The sequence below is a fragment of the Salmo salar genome, unplaced genomic scaffold, assembly GCF_905237065.1.
Source record: "Salmo salar unplaced genomic scaffold, Ssal_v3.1, whole genome shotgun sequence".
Classification (NCBI taxonomy): domain Eukaryota; kingdom Metazoa; phylum Chordata; class Actinopteri; order Salmoniformes; family Salmonidae; genus Salmo; species Salmo salar.
Window position 1 is genome coordinate 2,217 of NW_025550851.1, and position 16,782 is coordinate 18,998.

A 16,782-nucleotide genomic window follows, 5' to 3' on the forward strand; every position below is an offset into this window, starting at 1 on the left:
CCTACCTACAGTATACTGCTGTTACTGTCTATTATCTATCCTTTACCCCTACCTACAGTATACTGCTGTTACTGTCTATTATCTATCCTTTACCCCTACCTACAGTATACTGCTGTTACTGTCTATTATCTATCCTTTACCCCTACCTACAGTATACTGCTGTTACTGTCTATTATCTATCCTTTACCCCTACCTACAGTATACTGCTGTTACTGTCTCTCTATCCTTTACCCCTACCTACAGTATACTGCTGTTACTGTCTATTATCTATCCTTTACCCCTACCTACAGTATACTGCTGTTACTGTCTATTATCTATCCTTTACCCCTACCTACAGTATACTGCTGTTACTGTCTATTATCCATCCTTTACCCCTACCTACAGTATACTGCTGTTACTGTCTATTATCTATCCTTTACCCCTACCTACAGTATACTGCTGTTACTGTCTATTATCTATCCTTTACCCCTACCTACAGTATACTGCTGTTACTGTCTATTATCTATCCTTTACCCCTACCTACAGTATACTGCTGTTACTGTCTATTATCCATCCTTTACCCCTACCTACAGTATACTGCTGTTACTGTCTATTATCTATCCTTTACCCCTACCTACAGTATACTGCTGTTACTGTCTATTATCTATCCTGTTGCCTAGTCACCCTGGTCTAAGGGGAGAATACATATAAGGTTGAGGTCAATCTGAAGCATAGCAAAGTAGTTCAGAGTACCAGGAAATGACTCCCTCAAAAGTAGTTCAGAGAACCAGGAAATGACTCCCTCAAAAGTAGTTCAGAGAACCAGGAAATGACTCCCTCAAAAGTAGTTCAGAGAACCAGGAAATGACTCCCTCAAAAGTAGTTCAGAGAACCAGGAAATGACTCCCTCAAAAGTAGTTCAGAGAACCAGGAAATGACTCCCTCAAAAGTAGTTCAGAGAACCAGGAAACACTCAAGCCTGTACTGTCACTGAGCACATGTGAAACATTAACTGAATACAGGACAACAACAACAACGAGAAAGGCAAACGAAAAGTCACAAAGATATTGAACTCACCAACACTAACAAGATGATGTACTGCATTATTATTACAATCTCAGGTTCTGCTACGACCTTGTTCAGTCAACGGTGCTGTCTATCTCTCTCACCCTCTTCTGTCTAAAAAGCAGTGTTGTCTTGCTATATCTGTTCTCTGAGAGGGACGGAGGGAGAGAGGTGGGGAGGGGACGGAGGGAGAGAGGTGGGGAGGGGAGGGGAGGGAGGGGAGGGGAGGGAGGGAGGGAAGGTTGCGAGGGACAGAACTGGAGCTAGGTAGGCAATGTCTGCTGCTGTCAGTGGGGGTGGGAGAGCAAGGGGAGGATAGAGAGGGGGACAGGGAGGAGGTGAGAGGCTGTGGGGGGAGACAGGGAGGAGGGGAGAGGCTGTGGGGGGAAGAGGGGGACAGGGAGGAGGGGAGAGGCTGTGGGGGAGAGGGGGACAGGGAGGAGGGGAGAGGCTGTGGGGGGGCAGGGAGGAGGGGAGAGGCTGTGGGGGGGCAGGGAGGAGGAGAGAGGCTGTGGGGGGGAGGGGGACAGGGAGGAGGGGAGAGGCTGTGTGGGGGGGCAGGGAGGAGGAGAGAGGCTGTGGGGGGGCAGGGAGGAGGAGAGGGGAGGGGGGGACTAGCTAGTTAACAATGTCAACAAACACACCAGCAGGATCAGGTGATATGGTGTCACCTCCTCTCTAATCTTGTTCCCAGCCACGTTTTTTGCGTAATAGCCTATGGATGAGGTTCCCATGTCTTTAACCCCCTCTGATACCCACTGACCCCATGTATGGTGACACAGCAGTCTGTCAAGACACTTCCAAAGCACTTTCCTGTCCACCTCCTCCCTGCTTCTCTCTTCCTATGGCAGGTGCTAGCTAACATGATCAGTGTCTTGAACCTACCAGGTATCTCTCCTGTCCGCCTCCTCCCTGCTTCTCTCTTCCTATGGCGGGTGCTAGCTAACATGATCAGTGTCTTGAACCTACCAGGTATCTCTCCTGTCCGCCTCCTCCCTGCTTCTCTCTTCCTATGGCGGGTGCTAGCTAACATGATCAGTGTCTTGAACCTACCAGGTATCTCTCCTGTCCGCCTCCTCCCTGCTTCTCTCTTCCTATGGCGGGTGCTAGCTAACATGATCAGTGTCTTGAACCTACCAGGTATCTCTCCTGTCCGCCTCCTCCCTGCTTCTCTCTTCCTATGGCGGGTGCTAGCTAACATGATCAGTGTCTTGAACCTACCAGGTATCTCTCCTGTCCACCTCCTCCCTGCTTCTCTCTTCCTATGGCGGGTGCTAGCTAACATGATCAGTGTCTTGAACCTACCAGGTATCTCTCCTGTCCACCTCCTCCCTGCTTCTCTCTTCCTATGGCGGGTGCTAGCTAACATGATCAGTGTCTTGAACCTACCAGGTATCTCTCCTGTCCACCTATCCTCTCTGTATCCCATCGCCCTCCTTTATCAGATTTCCTCCTTTCTGCCCCCCCTCTCTCATTCTCTCTCTCTCTCTCTCTCTCTCTCTCTCTCTCTCTCTCTCTCTCTCTCTCATTCTCTCTCTCTCTCTCGTTCTCTCTTTCTCTCACCATCCATCCATCCATCCATCCATCCATCCATCCATCCATCTCTCTCTCTCTCTCTCTCTCTCTCTCTCTCTCTCTCATTATCTCACCATCCATCTCTCTTGCTCGCTCTCCAGATTTCACAGCGATTAACACCCTCTCTACTGGGACAGCCAACACGGACGCTTACGGGTGAAGGGCATGTGGATGAGGTTGAGATTGGGGATGAGAGGGGAAGAGGAGAGGAGAAGGAAACAGTGACTGGACTGCATCAAGGGGGCTGAAGCAAAGGTTCTGAAATCCACTTTACATCAAAGCTCAACAGCAGAGGAAGCATATTATAGCACAATGTCATGACACCATACCATCAATCAACCAATCAAACTAACCAATCAACCAATCAAACTAACCAATCAACCAATCAAACTAACCAATCAACCAATCAAACTAACCAATCAACCAATCATACTAACCAATCAACCAATCATACTAACCAATCAACCAATCATACTAACCAATCAACCAATAATACTAACCAATCAACCAATCATACTAACCAATCAACCAATCATACTAACCAATCAACCAATCAAACTAACCAATCAACCAATCAAACTAACCAATCAACCAATCAAACTAACCAATCAACCAATCAAACTAACCAATCAACCAATCAAACTAACCAATCAACCAATCATATGACACAGAAAACAGTCAAATCATATAAGCAAGTAGTGTATGTCAAAAAATATTATTGTGGCAGGTGTAAAAGGAAAACGAATCTCTCGTTATCAGACTACGTAAACATAAAAATAATTTATTTCTGGGTTAACCAAGATTAATAGAAAACTACCAGTTAGAAACCTCACTAATAATAATACTCTGGATGATAATAATAATAATAATAATCTGTATAATAATAATAATACTCTGGATGATAATAATAATAATCTGTATAATAATAATAATACTCTGGATGATAATAATAATAATAATAATAATAATCTGTATAATAATAATAATACTCTGGATGATAATAATAATAATCTGTATAATAATAATAATACTCTGGATGATAATAATAATAATCTGTATAATAATAATAATACTCTGGATGATAATAATAATCTGTATAATAATAATAATAATAATCTGGATAATAATAATAATACTCTGGATGATAATAATAATAATAATCTGTATATTAATAATAATAATCTGGATAATAATAATAATACTCTGGATGATAATAATAATAATAATCTGTATATTAATAATAATAATCTGGATAATAATAATAATACTCTGGATGATAATAATAATCTGTATAATAATAATAATAATAATAATAATCTGTATAATAATAATAATAATAATCTGTATAATAATAATAATAATCTGTATAATAATAATAATACTCTGGATGATAATAATAATAATCTGTATAATAATAATAATCTGTATAATAATAATAATAATAATAATCTGTATAATAATAAAAATAATACTCTGGATAATAATCATAATAATAATATATATATATAATAATTATAATACTTTGATAAGACTTTTGCTCTGTTGATTATGGAATGCTGTACATGCTAGCTAGCTACTCTACTGTAGGCTACATGTCGTCATTGGGCTAGCATGGCTATCATGTCCCCTTTTATTGTTCATTTATAGATATTTTTTAAAATGGGGGGGGTGTACCTCGCCAAATTGTTTATTTATTTAATTTATTTAACTAAGCAAGTCATTTAAGAACAAATTCTTATTTACAATGACGACCTACCAAAAGGCAGGTATAAAATAAAATAAAATACAAATATAGGACACAACAGTTTGCGTTATAAAGGACAGCACGACATTTGTTCAATAGAAGATTATCCTGTCGTTATCAGATGATAAAATATCACCAACGCTGATCCTACGGTTATAGTTAAAACACAACGCAGATGTCACGTGGATATACAATCTTTCTTTTCTTCCTTGAAGTAAAAAAATAACACATTTTTATTTAATTTTTTTATTTCACCTTTATTTAACCAGGTAGGCTAGTAGAGAACAAGTCCTTTATTTAACCAGGTAGGCCAGTTGAGAACAAGTTCTCATTTACAACTGCGACCTGGCCAAGATAAAGCAAAGCAGTTCGACAACATACAACAACACAGAGTTACACATGGAATAAAACAGTAGACAACAACAGTATATACAATGTGAGCAAATGAGAAAAATCACTGAGTTCGGCTCTCTCTTTTTAATCAAATAAATGTCATGAATTCAAAAACTGTGAACAACAACTATAGAAAACCAATATTTACAGCTAGAGTTAAAGTCAATAAGATGATAATGTTTTAAAAAAGAAACAGCAGCATTCTGGGAGCTGGGTGCTGGGAGCGTGGAGCTGGGTGCTGGGTGCTGGGAGCTGGGAGCTGGGAGCGTGGAGCTGGGTGCTGGGAGCTGGGTGCTGGGTGCTGGGAGCTGGGAGCTGGGAGCGTGGAGCTGGGTGCTGGGTGCTGGGAGCTGGGAGCGTGGAGCTGGGAGCTGGGTGCTGGGAGCGTGGAGCTGGGTGCTGGGAGCGTGGAGCTGGGAGCTGGGTGCTGGGAGCTGGGAGCTGGGTGCTGGGTGCTGGGTGCTGGGAGCGTGGAGCTGGGTGCTGGGTGCTGGGAGCGTGGAGCTGGGTGCTGGGAGCTGGGAGCTGGGAGCTGGGTGCTGGGTGCTGGGTGCTGGGTGCTGGGAGCGTGGAGCTGGGTGCTGGGTGCTGGGAGCTGGGAGCGTGGAGCTGGGTGCTGGGTGCTGGGAGCTGGGAGCTGGGAGCTGGGTACTGGGAGCGTGGAGCGTGGAGCTGGGTGCTGGGTGCTGGGTGCTGGGAGCTGGGAGCTGGGTGCTGGGTGCTGGGTGCTGGGAGCTGGGTGCTGGGAGCTGGGAGCTGGGTGCTGGGTGCTGGGTGCTGGGAGCGTGGAGCTGGGTGCTGGGTGCTGGGTGCTGGGAGCGTGGAGCTGGGTGCTGGGAGCTGGGAGCTGGGAGCTGGGTGCTGGGTGCTGGGTGCTGGGTGCTGGGAGCGTGGAGCTGGGTGCTGGGTGCTGGGAGCTGGGAGCGTGGAGCTGGGTGCTGGGTGCTGGGAGCTGGGAGCTGGGAGCTGGGTACTGGGAGCGTGGAGCGTGGAGCTGGGAGCTGGGAGCTGGGTAATGGGAGCGTGGAGCTGGGAGCTGGGAGCTGGGTGCTGGGAGCTGGGAGCTGGGAGCTGGGAGCTGGGTACTGGGAGCGTGGAGCGTGGAGCTGGGAGCTGGGAGCTGGGTAATGGGAGCTGGGAGCGTGGAGCTGGGTGCTGGGTGCTGGGAGCGTGGAGCTGGGTGCTGGGAGTGTGGAGCTGGGTGCTGGGTGCTGGGTGCTGGGAGCTGGGAGCTGGGAGCTGGGTGCTGGGTACTGGGAGCTGGGTGCTGGGTGCTGGGTGCTGGGAGCGTGGAGCTGGGAGCTGGGAGCGTGGAGCTGGGTGCTGGGTGCTGGGTGCTGGGAGCTGGGAGCTGGGTGCTGGGTGCTGGGTGCTGGGAGCGTGGAGCTGGGAGCGTGGAGCTGGGTGCTGGGTGCTGGGTGCTGGGAGCTGGGAGCTGGGTGCTGGGTGCTGGGAGCTGGGAGCTGGGAGCGTGGATCAGTGGCTCATTGATACTAAAGGCCTCAATTATCTCCTACAGACACAGAGAGAGAGAGAAAGAGAGAGAGAGAGAGAGTATGTGAGAGAGAGAGAGAGAGCAGAAGAAAACATCAACGACAACAAACTCCGACAGAAGAAAACACAGTTTAGCACTGTAATACAACAACAACAATTACAACCAACTCCTGTATTGACTCTGTGTTATAGACCTGTATAGACTCTGTGTTATAGACCTGTATAGACTCTGTGTTATAGACCTGTATTGACTCTGTGTTATAGACCTGTATAGACTCTGTGTTATGGACTCTGTGTTATAGACCTGTATAGACTCTGTGTTATAGACCTGTATAGACTCTGTGTTATAGACCTGTATAGACTCTGTGTTATAGACCTGTATAGACTCTGTGTTATAGACCTGTATAGACTCTGTGTTATGGACCTGTATAGACTCTGTGTTATGGACCTGTATAGACTCTGTGTTATAGACCTGTATTGACTCTGTGTTATGGACTCTGTGTTATAGACCTGTATAGACTCTGTGTTATGGACTCTGTGTTATAGACCTGTATAGACTCTGTGTTATAGACCTGTATAGACTCTGTGTTATAGACCTGTATAGACTGTGTTATAGACCTGTATAGACTCTGTGTTATAGACCTGTATAGACTCTGTGTTATAGACCTGTATAGACTCTGTGTTATAGACCTGTATAGATTCTCTGTTATAGACCTGTATAGACTCTGTGTTATGGACTCTGTGTTATGGACCTGTATAGACTCTGTGTTATGGACTCTGTGTTATAGACCTGTATAGACTCTGTGTTATAGACCTGTATAGACTCTGTGTTATAGACCTGTATAGACTCTGTGTTATGGACCTGTATAGACTCTGTGTTATAGACCTGTATAGACTCTGTGTTATAGACTCTGTGTTATGGACCTGTATAGACTCTGTGTTATAGACCTGTATAGACTCTGTGTTATAGACCTGTATAGACTCTGTGTTATAGACCTGTATAGACTCTGTGTTATAGACCTGTATAGACTCTGTGTTATGGACTCTGTGTTATGGACCTGTATAGACTCTGTGTTATAGACCTGTATAGACTCTCTGTTATAGACCTGTATAGACTCTGTGTTATGGACTCTGTGTTATAGACCTGTATAGACTCTGTGTTATAGACCTGTATAGACTCTGTGTTATGGACCTGTATAGACTCTGTGTTATGGACCTGTATAGACTCTGTGTTATAGACCTGTATAGACTCTGTGTTATAGACTCTGTGTTATGGACCTGTATAGACTCTGTGTTATAGACCTGTATAGACTCTGTGTTATAGACCTGTATAGACTCTGTGTTATGGACCTGTATAGACTGTGTTATAGACCTGTATAGACTCTGTGTTATGGACCTGTATAGACTCTGTGTTATAGACCTGTATATACTCTGTGTTATAGACCTGTATAGACTCTGTGTTATAGACCTGTATAGACTCTGTGTTATAGACTGTGTTATGGACCTGTATAGACTCTGTGTTATAGACTCTGTGTTATAGACCTGTATAGACTGTGTTATAGACCTGTATTGACTCTGTGTTATAGACCTGTATAGACTCTGTGTTATAGACCTGTATAGACTCTGTGTTATAGACCTGTATATACTGTGTTATGGACCTGTATAGACTCTGTGTTATGGACCTGTATAGACTCTGTGTTATAGACCTGTATAGACTCTGTGTTATAGACCTGTATAGACTCTGTGTTATAGACCTGTATAGACTCTGTGTTATAGACCTGTACAGACTGTGTTATAGACCTGTATAGACTCTGTGTTATTGACCTGTATAGACTCTGTGTTATAGACCTGTATAGACTCTGTTATAGACCTGTATAGACTCTGTGTTATGGACCTGTATAGACTGTGTTATGGGCCTGTATAGACTCCAGTGGTGTGGGGGCTGTGCTTTGGCAAAGTGGGTGGGGTTATATCCTGCCTGTTTGGCCCTGTCCGGGGGTATCATCGGATGGGGCCACAGTGTCTCCTGACCCCTCCTGTCTCAGCCTCCAGTATTTATGCTGCAGTAGTTTATGTGTCGGGGGGCTAGGGTCAGTCTGTTACATCTGGAGTATTTCTCTTGTCTTATCCGGTGTCCTGTGTGAATTTAAATATGCTCACTCTAATTCTCTCTTTCTCTCTTTCTTTTCTCTCTCCCGGAGGACCTGAGCCCTAGGACCATGCCTCAGGACTACCTGGCATGATGACTCCCTGCTGTCCCCAGTCCACCTGGCCGTGCTGCTGCTCCAGTTTCAACTGTTCTGCCTGCGGCTATGGAACCCTGGCCTGTTCACCGGACGTGCTACCTGTCCCAGACCTGCTGTCCCAGACCTGCTGGAACCCTGACCTGTTCACCGGACGTGCTACCTGTCCCAGACCTGCTGGAACCCTGACCTGTTCACCAGACGTGCTACCTGTCCCAGACCTGCTGTTTTCAACTCTCTAGAGACAGCAGGAGCGGTAGAGATACTCTGAATGATCGGCTATGAAAAAGCCAACTGACATTTACTCTTGAGTTGCTGACTTGTTGCACCCTCGACAACTACTGTGATTATTATTATTTGACCATGCTGGTCATTTATGAACATTTGAACATCTTGGCCATGTGCTGTTATAATCTCCACCCGGCTCAGCCAGAAGAGGACTGGCCACCCCTCATAGCCTGGTTCCTCTCTAGGTTTCTTCCTAGGTTTTGACCTTTCTAGGGAGTTTTTCCTAGCCACCGTGCTTCTACACCTGCATTGCTTGCCATTTGGGGTTTTAGGCTGGGTTTCTGTACAGCACTTTGTGATATCAGCTGATGTAAGAAGGGCTATATAAATACATTTGATTTGATTTGATGGGCCTGTACAGACTGTGTTATAGACCTGTATAGACTGTGTTATAGACCTGTATTGACTCTGTGTTATGGGCCTGTATAGACTCTGTGTTATAGACCTGTATAGACTCTGTGTTATAGACCTGTATAGACTCTGTGTTATGGGCCTGTATAGACTCTGTGTTATAGACCTGTATAGACTCTGTGTTATAGACCTGTATAGACTCTGTGTTATGGACCTGTATAGACTGTGTTATAGACCTGTATAGACTCTGTGTTATAGACCTGTATAGACTCTGTGTTATAGACCTGTATTGACTCTGTGTTATAGACCTGTATAGACTCCGTGTTATGGACTCTGTGTTATAGACCTGTATAGACTGTGTTATAGACCTGTATAGACTCTGTGTTATGGACTCTGTGTTATAGACCTGTATAGACTCTGTGTTATAGACCTGTATAGACTCTGTGTTATAGACCCGTACAGAGAAGAGACAGGAGAAGTGTTAGTGGCTGCGACCTCCTGTCATATGTACAATAATACACTACATGACCAAAAGTATGTGGACATCTCATTTGGGTTGAGGTCTGGTGATTGGGGAGGCCAGGTCATCTGATGCAGCACTCTATCACTCTCCTTCTTGGTCAAATAGCCCTTACACAGCCTGGAGCTGTGTTTTGGGTCATTGTCCTATTGAAAAACAAATGATAGTCCCACTAAGCGCAAACCAGATGGGATGGCGTATCGCTGCAGAATACTGTGGTAGCCATGCTGGTTAAGTGTGCCTTGAATTCTAAATAAATCACTGATAGTGTCACCAGCAAAGCACCCCCACACCATCACACCACCTCCTCCATGCTTCACGGTGGGAAACACACATGCGGAGATCATCCGTTCACCTACTCTGCGTCTCACAAAGACACGGAGGTTGGAATCAAAAATCTAAAATTTGGACTCATCAGACCAAAGGACAGATTTCCACCGGTCAAATGTCTATTTTTCGTGTTTCTTGGCCCAAGCAAGTCTGTTCATCTTATTGATGTCCTTTAGTAGTGGTTTCTTTGCAGCAATTCGACCATGAAGGCCTGATTCACGCAGTCTCCTCTGAACAGTTGATGTTGAGATGTGTCTGTTACTTGAACTGCAATCTGAGGTGCAGTTAACTAATGATTGAACTCTGTGAAGAATTTATTTGGACTGCATTCGATTAAGGCAGCCCCCCGCGCCTTTCTGATTCAGAGGAGTTGGGTTAAATGCGGAAGACACATTTCAATTGAATACATTCAGTTGTACAACTGACTAGGCAGCCCCCTCCTTTTCCCTCTTTCCCCCCAATCTGAGGTGCAGTTAACTCTAATGAACGTATTCTCTGCAGCAGAGGTAACTCTGGCTCTACCCTTCCTGTTGTGGTCCTCATGAGAACCAGTTTCATCATAGCGCTTGATTGTTTTTTGCGCCTGCACTTGAAGAAACTTTCAAAGTACTTGAAATATTCCGGATTGACTGATCTTCAAGTCTTAAAGTAATGATGAACTGTCGTTTCTCTTTGCTTATTTGAGCTGTTCTTGCCATAATATGGACTTGGTCTTTTACCAAATAGGGCTATCTTCTGTATACCACCCCTACCTTGTCACATCACAACTGATTGGCTCAAACGCATTAAGAAGGAAAGAAATTCCACAAATGAACTTTTAACAAGGCACACCTGTTAATTGGTCCCGTGTGGCTCAGTTGGTAGAGCATGGTGTTTGCAACGCCAGGGTTGTGGGTTCGATTCCCACGGGGGACCAGTACGGAGAAAAAAATGTATGAAATGTATGCATTCACTACTGTAAGTCGCTCTGGATAAGAGCGTCTGCTAAATGACTAAAATGTAATGTAAATGTAATTGAAATACATTCCAGGTGACTACCTCATGAAACTGGTTGAGAGAATGCAAAGCTGTCAAGGGTAGCTACTTTAAAGAATCTCAAATATAAAATATATTTGAATTTCTTTAACACTTTTATGGTTACTACATGATTCCATATGTGTTATTTCATAGTTTTGATGTCTTCATTATTATTCTACAATGTAGAAAATAGTAAAAAATAAAAGAAAAACCCTGGAATGAGTAGGTGTGTCCAAACATTTGACTGGTACTGTACATCCAGGCTGATCAAACTGATCTCCTTATCAAAAACCCTATTGCAAAGCTACTTTATGTAAAACAGAGAAGGGTCGAGCCAAGCCAAGCCAAGCCAAACTGTACTGGGCTGGGCTGGTCATCAACTAGAATTGCTGGAACTTAAGGATTTTGTGCACTGGCCAGCCAGGCTAGTAGATCCCAGGTCTAAGATCAGTGCTATGAGACATTTTCTACTAGCCCGGTCTGAACGGTACTAGCCTCAGGCTAGCGGTCTAGCTTCATTTCTATCCCTGGAAGCGTGCTTGAAAAGACAACGTGACAAGAGAATACAGGAGTCATTAGTCAGGTTGGGGTCAAACAACAGTATGACAAAGGGGTGACTCCTACAGTACAGTCAGGTTGGGGTCAGTGTTAAAGCGGAGACCTGAGTTGGCATGATCCTCTTGACTTCCTTGCTGGGGGCTTTCCTCTGTCTCTCTACCCTCTGGCGAGGTGAAGGCAGCTCAGCCAGGAACGATCCCATCCTGGTAGAGAGACACACAGGCACAGTCAGAGACTTTTACGCACTAAATTAAATATAAACGCAACATGTAAAGTGTTGGTCCCATGTTTCATGAGCTGAAATAAAAAGATCCCAGAAATGTTTCTTATGCATAAAAAGCTTATTTCTCTCAACTTTTGTGCAAACATTTGTTTACATCTGTTAGTGAGCATTTATCCTTTGCCAAGATAATCCATCCACCTGACAGGTGTGGCATATCAACAAGCTGATTAAACAGCATGATCATTACACAAGTCCACCTTGTGCTGGGGACAATAAAAGGCCACTCTAAAATATGCAGTTTCGTCACCCAACACAATGCCACAGATGTGTCAAGTTTTGAGGGAGCGTGCAATTGGTATGCTGACTGCAGGAATGTCCACCAGAGCTGTTGCCAGAGAATTGAATGTTAATTTCTCTACCATAAGCCGCCTCCAACATCGTTTTAGAGAATTTTCCAGTAAGTCCAACTGTATGGCGTTGTGTGGGCGAGCGGTTTGCTGATGTCAACGTTGTGAACAGAGTGCCCCATGGTGGTGGGCAGGCACAACGAACACAATTGCATTTTATAGATGGCAATTTGAATGTACACAAATACAGTGAAGAAATACCAAGGCCCATTCTTTAAGGTATCAGTGACCAACAGATGCATATCTGAATTCCCAATCGTGAAATCCATAGATTAGGGCCTAATGAATTTCTTTCAATTCACAGATTTCCTGTAACTGAACTGTAAATGAAGTAAAATCAATGAAATTGTTGCATGTTGCGTTTTATATTTTTGTTCAGAACACATTTTCTCTGCGTATATTTGGTGAGTGGTCACCGTTGCCCCAAGCATCCCAAAGAGTTGGAGGATGATGTCTGTGTTCGACTACATCGCAAACCGACTGTACAGAATCCCTGATCGTTACAAATCACCCTGCATCTCAAATAACAACTCATTATTTAATTTTATATTAGCGATTCTGGGCCTCGCCTTGCTCCAACTGATCCCCTCAAACATGCTGACTCACATGTAGTGGAAGGACGGAGCAGTCCTGAAGCAGCGTTGAGCTCTATTAGCCACCCTCTGCCACGAGTCCTGGGGGAAGTAGCCACCGCTCGCGCCACCCTCCTCCTCCTCATCTTCATCCTCCAGGCGATTCAAACCCATGAACGACAACTGGGTGGACCAATAAGAACACAAAGGATAAAGCGTTAGCAATCTGACAAACATTAGCCTTCACCACCTCCCTCTCCTTCCCTACCTCTCTCTCTACCTGCCTCTCCTTTCGCACCTCCCTCTCCACCTCCCGCTCCTTCCCTACCTCTCTCTCTACCTGCCTCTCCTTTCGCACCTCCCTCTCCACCTCCCTCTCCTTCCCTACCTCTCTCTCTACCTGCCTCTCCTTTCGCACCTCCCTCTCCACCTCCCCGCTCCTTCCCTACCTCTCTCTCTACCTGCCTCTCCTTTCGCACCTCCCTCTCCTTCCCTACCTCTCTCTCTACCTGCCTCTCCTTTCGCACCTCCCTCTCCACCTCCCTCTCCTTCCCTACCTCTCTCTCTACCTGCCTCTCCTTTCGCACCTCCCTCTCCTTCCCTACCTCTCTCTCTACCTGCCTCTCCTTTCGCACCTCCCTCTCCACCTCCCTCTCCTTCCCTACCTCTCTCTCTACCTGCCTCTCCTTTCGCACCTCCCTCTCCACCTCCCTCTCCTTCCCTACCTCTCTCTCTACCTGCCTCTCCTTTCACACCTCCCTCTCCACCTCCCGCTCCTTCCCTACCTCTCTCTCTACCTCCCTCTCCTTCCCCACCTCCCACCTTCCTCTCCTTCCCCTCCTCTCTCCTTACCCTCCTCCCTACCTCCCTCTCCTCCTCAGTCCCATCCTCCTCATCCTACTTACCAGGTGTTCAGCGAAGGCTGAGGGATCGAAGGCTGATCCCTCAGCGTGTAGCTGGCTGGCCTTCTCCTTCCCCAGGTCTGTAGCCAGCACCAGGAGATGGGCGTCGAGAGCTGCTTCACGGGCCTGACGGACTGAGAGAAGACAAAACATGAGGGTGAAGACAAAGAAAAGAGTGAGGATATTAGATTGAGATACTAACAACTTTAAAACGACTTCCTTCCTTCCTTGGAATAATCCCTGACTCAGACATTACTAGATTGGTGAGAGCTACCCCCTTACTTTTGCCTGTTTCGACTATGATTAGTGGCGATTTCAAGGTAAGGATGCAATGCAAAGAATTTGACAGATCCTATCATACCTTCTGCAAACAGTTTGTTGGCCTCCTCCAACACGTCTGTCAGTTTGTTGTTGGTGGGACTCAACATGTCCTCTCTGTTCTCTGGGGAAAAAAACGAAGAAGAAGGTTCAAGGTACAACTTGGACAAATCATTGAAATCAATTTCCTGGTTGCTAAAGTTCTATCATGTTTTCCTAATAAATATACTGAACCAAAAAAATAATATAAAAACGCAACATGAAACAATTTCAACGATTTTACTGAGTTCAAATCAAATCAAATGTTATTTGTCACATACACGTGTTTAGCAGGTGTTATTGCGTGTGTGTAGAGAAAATGCTTGTGTTTCTAGCTCCAACAGTGCTGTAGTATCTAACAATACACAACAATACACACACATCTAAAAGTAAAAGAAAGGAATTAAGGAATATATAAATATTAGGACGAGCGATGTCGGAGTGGTGCAGACTAAAATACAGTCGAATAGAATACAGTATATACATAAGTGTGTGATTTCAAGTCTATGTATACAGGGCAGCAGCCTCTAAGGTGCAGGGTTACTACGTAACCGGGTGGAAGCCGCCTAGTGAGTTACAGTTCATATAAGGAAATCAGTCAATTGAAATAAATTAACTAGACCCTAATCTATGGATTTCACATGACTGGGCAGGGGCACAGCCATTGGTGGGCCTGGGAGGGCATAGGCCCACCCAGCTTGGGAGCCATGCTGTTTAATCAGCTTCTTGATATGCCACACCTGTCAGGTGGATGGATTATCTTGGCAAAGGAGAAATGCTTTTAACAGGGATGTAAACAAATTTATGCACAAAATTTGAGAGAAATAAGCTTTTTTGTGCATATGAAATATTTCTGGCATCTTTTATTTCAGCTCATGAAACACGGGACCAACACTTTACATGTTGTGTTTATATTTTTGTTCAGGATATAATAGCATTGTGGCAAAACAAGCAACGTAGAGAATCATTATACAATCTAAAGCACTGTGAAATATATTTTCAATAACCAAGTCATTTCATATTCAACAGGTGTACAAGCTAGACAATCTATAACTCACATTTCTATGTGAATTAGCTCATGCTGGACCTTTACCTTGACGCTATACTGGATACCTGGGAGGATTAACACACTTTCTCTAGAAGTGGGGCACTTGCACACTCCCCGTCACGGACGTACATGTTTTGGGTAATTCCCTCCAGCTATTGTTTATACCTATCCAATACTTTTAAATCCACGATGGGGAGAATACAAAACAAGTGTACACTTTGGGAAAAGTGTGGAGAATTGAGAACTCACGGTGCATGGCCACCATTCCCAGACAGCCCCCACTACATTGTCTTTACATTTGAGTCATTTGGCAGATTCTCTTATCCACTACTCACGTTGAACAGAGCTGATGAGGTCCCTGTATTTGCTCCTGATCTCTCTCCTCCGTGCCGGATCATTGTCCTCATCCTGCATGTCTGCTGGGCTGCACCCGGCCTCATCATCATCATCATCACCACCGCCGCCTGCCGCCACCGCTGCCTCCTCTACCCGCAGACACTCCGTTCTGATGGGGAGTAGCGGTCTCGTCCCCTCCGCTGCCTCCTCTACCCCCCAGACACTCCGTTCTGATGGGGAGTAGCGGTCTCGTCCCCTCCGCTGCCTCCTCTACCCCCAGACACTCCGTTCTGATGGGGAGTAGCGGTCTCGTCCCCTCCGCTGCCTCCTCTACCCCCAGACACTCCGTTCTGATGGGGAGTAGCGGTCTCGTCCCCTCCGCTGCCTCCTCTACCCCCAGACACTCCGTTCTGATGGGGAGTAGCGGTCTCGTCCCCTCCGCTGCCTCCTCTACCCCCAGACACTCCGTTCTGATGGGGAGTAGCGGTCTCGTCCCCTCCGCTGCCTCCTCTACCCCCAGACACTCCGTTCTGATGGGGAGTAGCGGTCTCGTCCCCTCCGCTGCCTCCTCTACCCCCAGACACTCCGTTCTGATGGGGAGTAGCGGTCTCGTCCCCCTCCGCTGCCTCCTCTACCCCCAGACACTCCGTTCTGATGGGGAGTAGCGGTCTCGTCCCCTCCGCTGCCTCCTCTACCCCCAGACACTCCGTTCTGATGGGGAGTAGCGGTCTCGTCCCCTCCGCTGCCTCCTCTACCCCCAGACACTCCGTTCTGATGGGGAGTAGCGGTCTCGTCCCCTCCGCTGCCTCCTCTACCCCCAGACACTCCGTTCTGATGGGGAGTAGCGGTCTCGTCCCCTCCGCTGCCTCCTCTACCCCCAGACACTCCGTTCTGATGGGGAGTAGCGGTCTCGTCCCCTCCGCTGCCTCCTCTACCCCCAGACACTCCGTTCTGATGGGGAGTAGCGGTCTCGTCCCCTCCGCTGCCTCCTCTACCCCCAGACACTCCGTTCTGATGGGGAGTAGCGGTCTCGTCCCCCTCCGCTGCCTCCTCTACCCCCAGACACTCCGTTCTGATGGGGAGTAGCGGTCTCGTCCCCTCCGCTACCTCCTCTACCCCCAGACACTCCGTTCTGATGGGGAGTAGCGGTCTCGTCCCCTCCGCTGCCTCCTCTACCCCCAGACACTCCGTTCTGATGGGGAGTAGCGGTCTCGTCCCCTCCGCTGCCTCCTCTACCCCCAGACACTCCGTTCTGATGGGGAGTAGCGGTCTCGTCCCCTCCGCTGCCTCCTCTACCCCCAGACACTCCGTTCTGATGGGGAGTAGCGGTCTCGTCCCCTCCGCTGCCTCCTCTACCCCCAGACACTCCGTTCTGATGGG

General features: G+C 46.4%; 1 protein-coding gene across 1 annotated transcript; it reads right to left on the reverse strand.

The window, feature by feature from the left end:
- Positions 1-2,532: 2,532 nt before the first annotated feature.
- On the reverse strand, positions 2,533-15,767 carry LOC123724048 (arginine-glutamic acid dipeptide repeats protein; the record flags this gene model as incomplete). Its single annotated transcript, XM_045713967.1, has 8 exons — positions 15,402-15,767; positions 14,023-14,103; positions 13,665-13,795; positions 12,794-12,942; positions 11,661-11,760; positions 6,116-6,269; positions 5,661-6,037; positions 2,533-2,592 (listed from the first exon to the last, which is right to left on the reverse strand). Coding segments are annotated over exons 1-8 (1,131 nt in total), but the record flags the coding sequence as incomplete, so codon positions are not given.
- Positions 15,768-16,782: the final 1,015 nt, after the last annotated feature.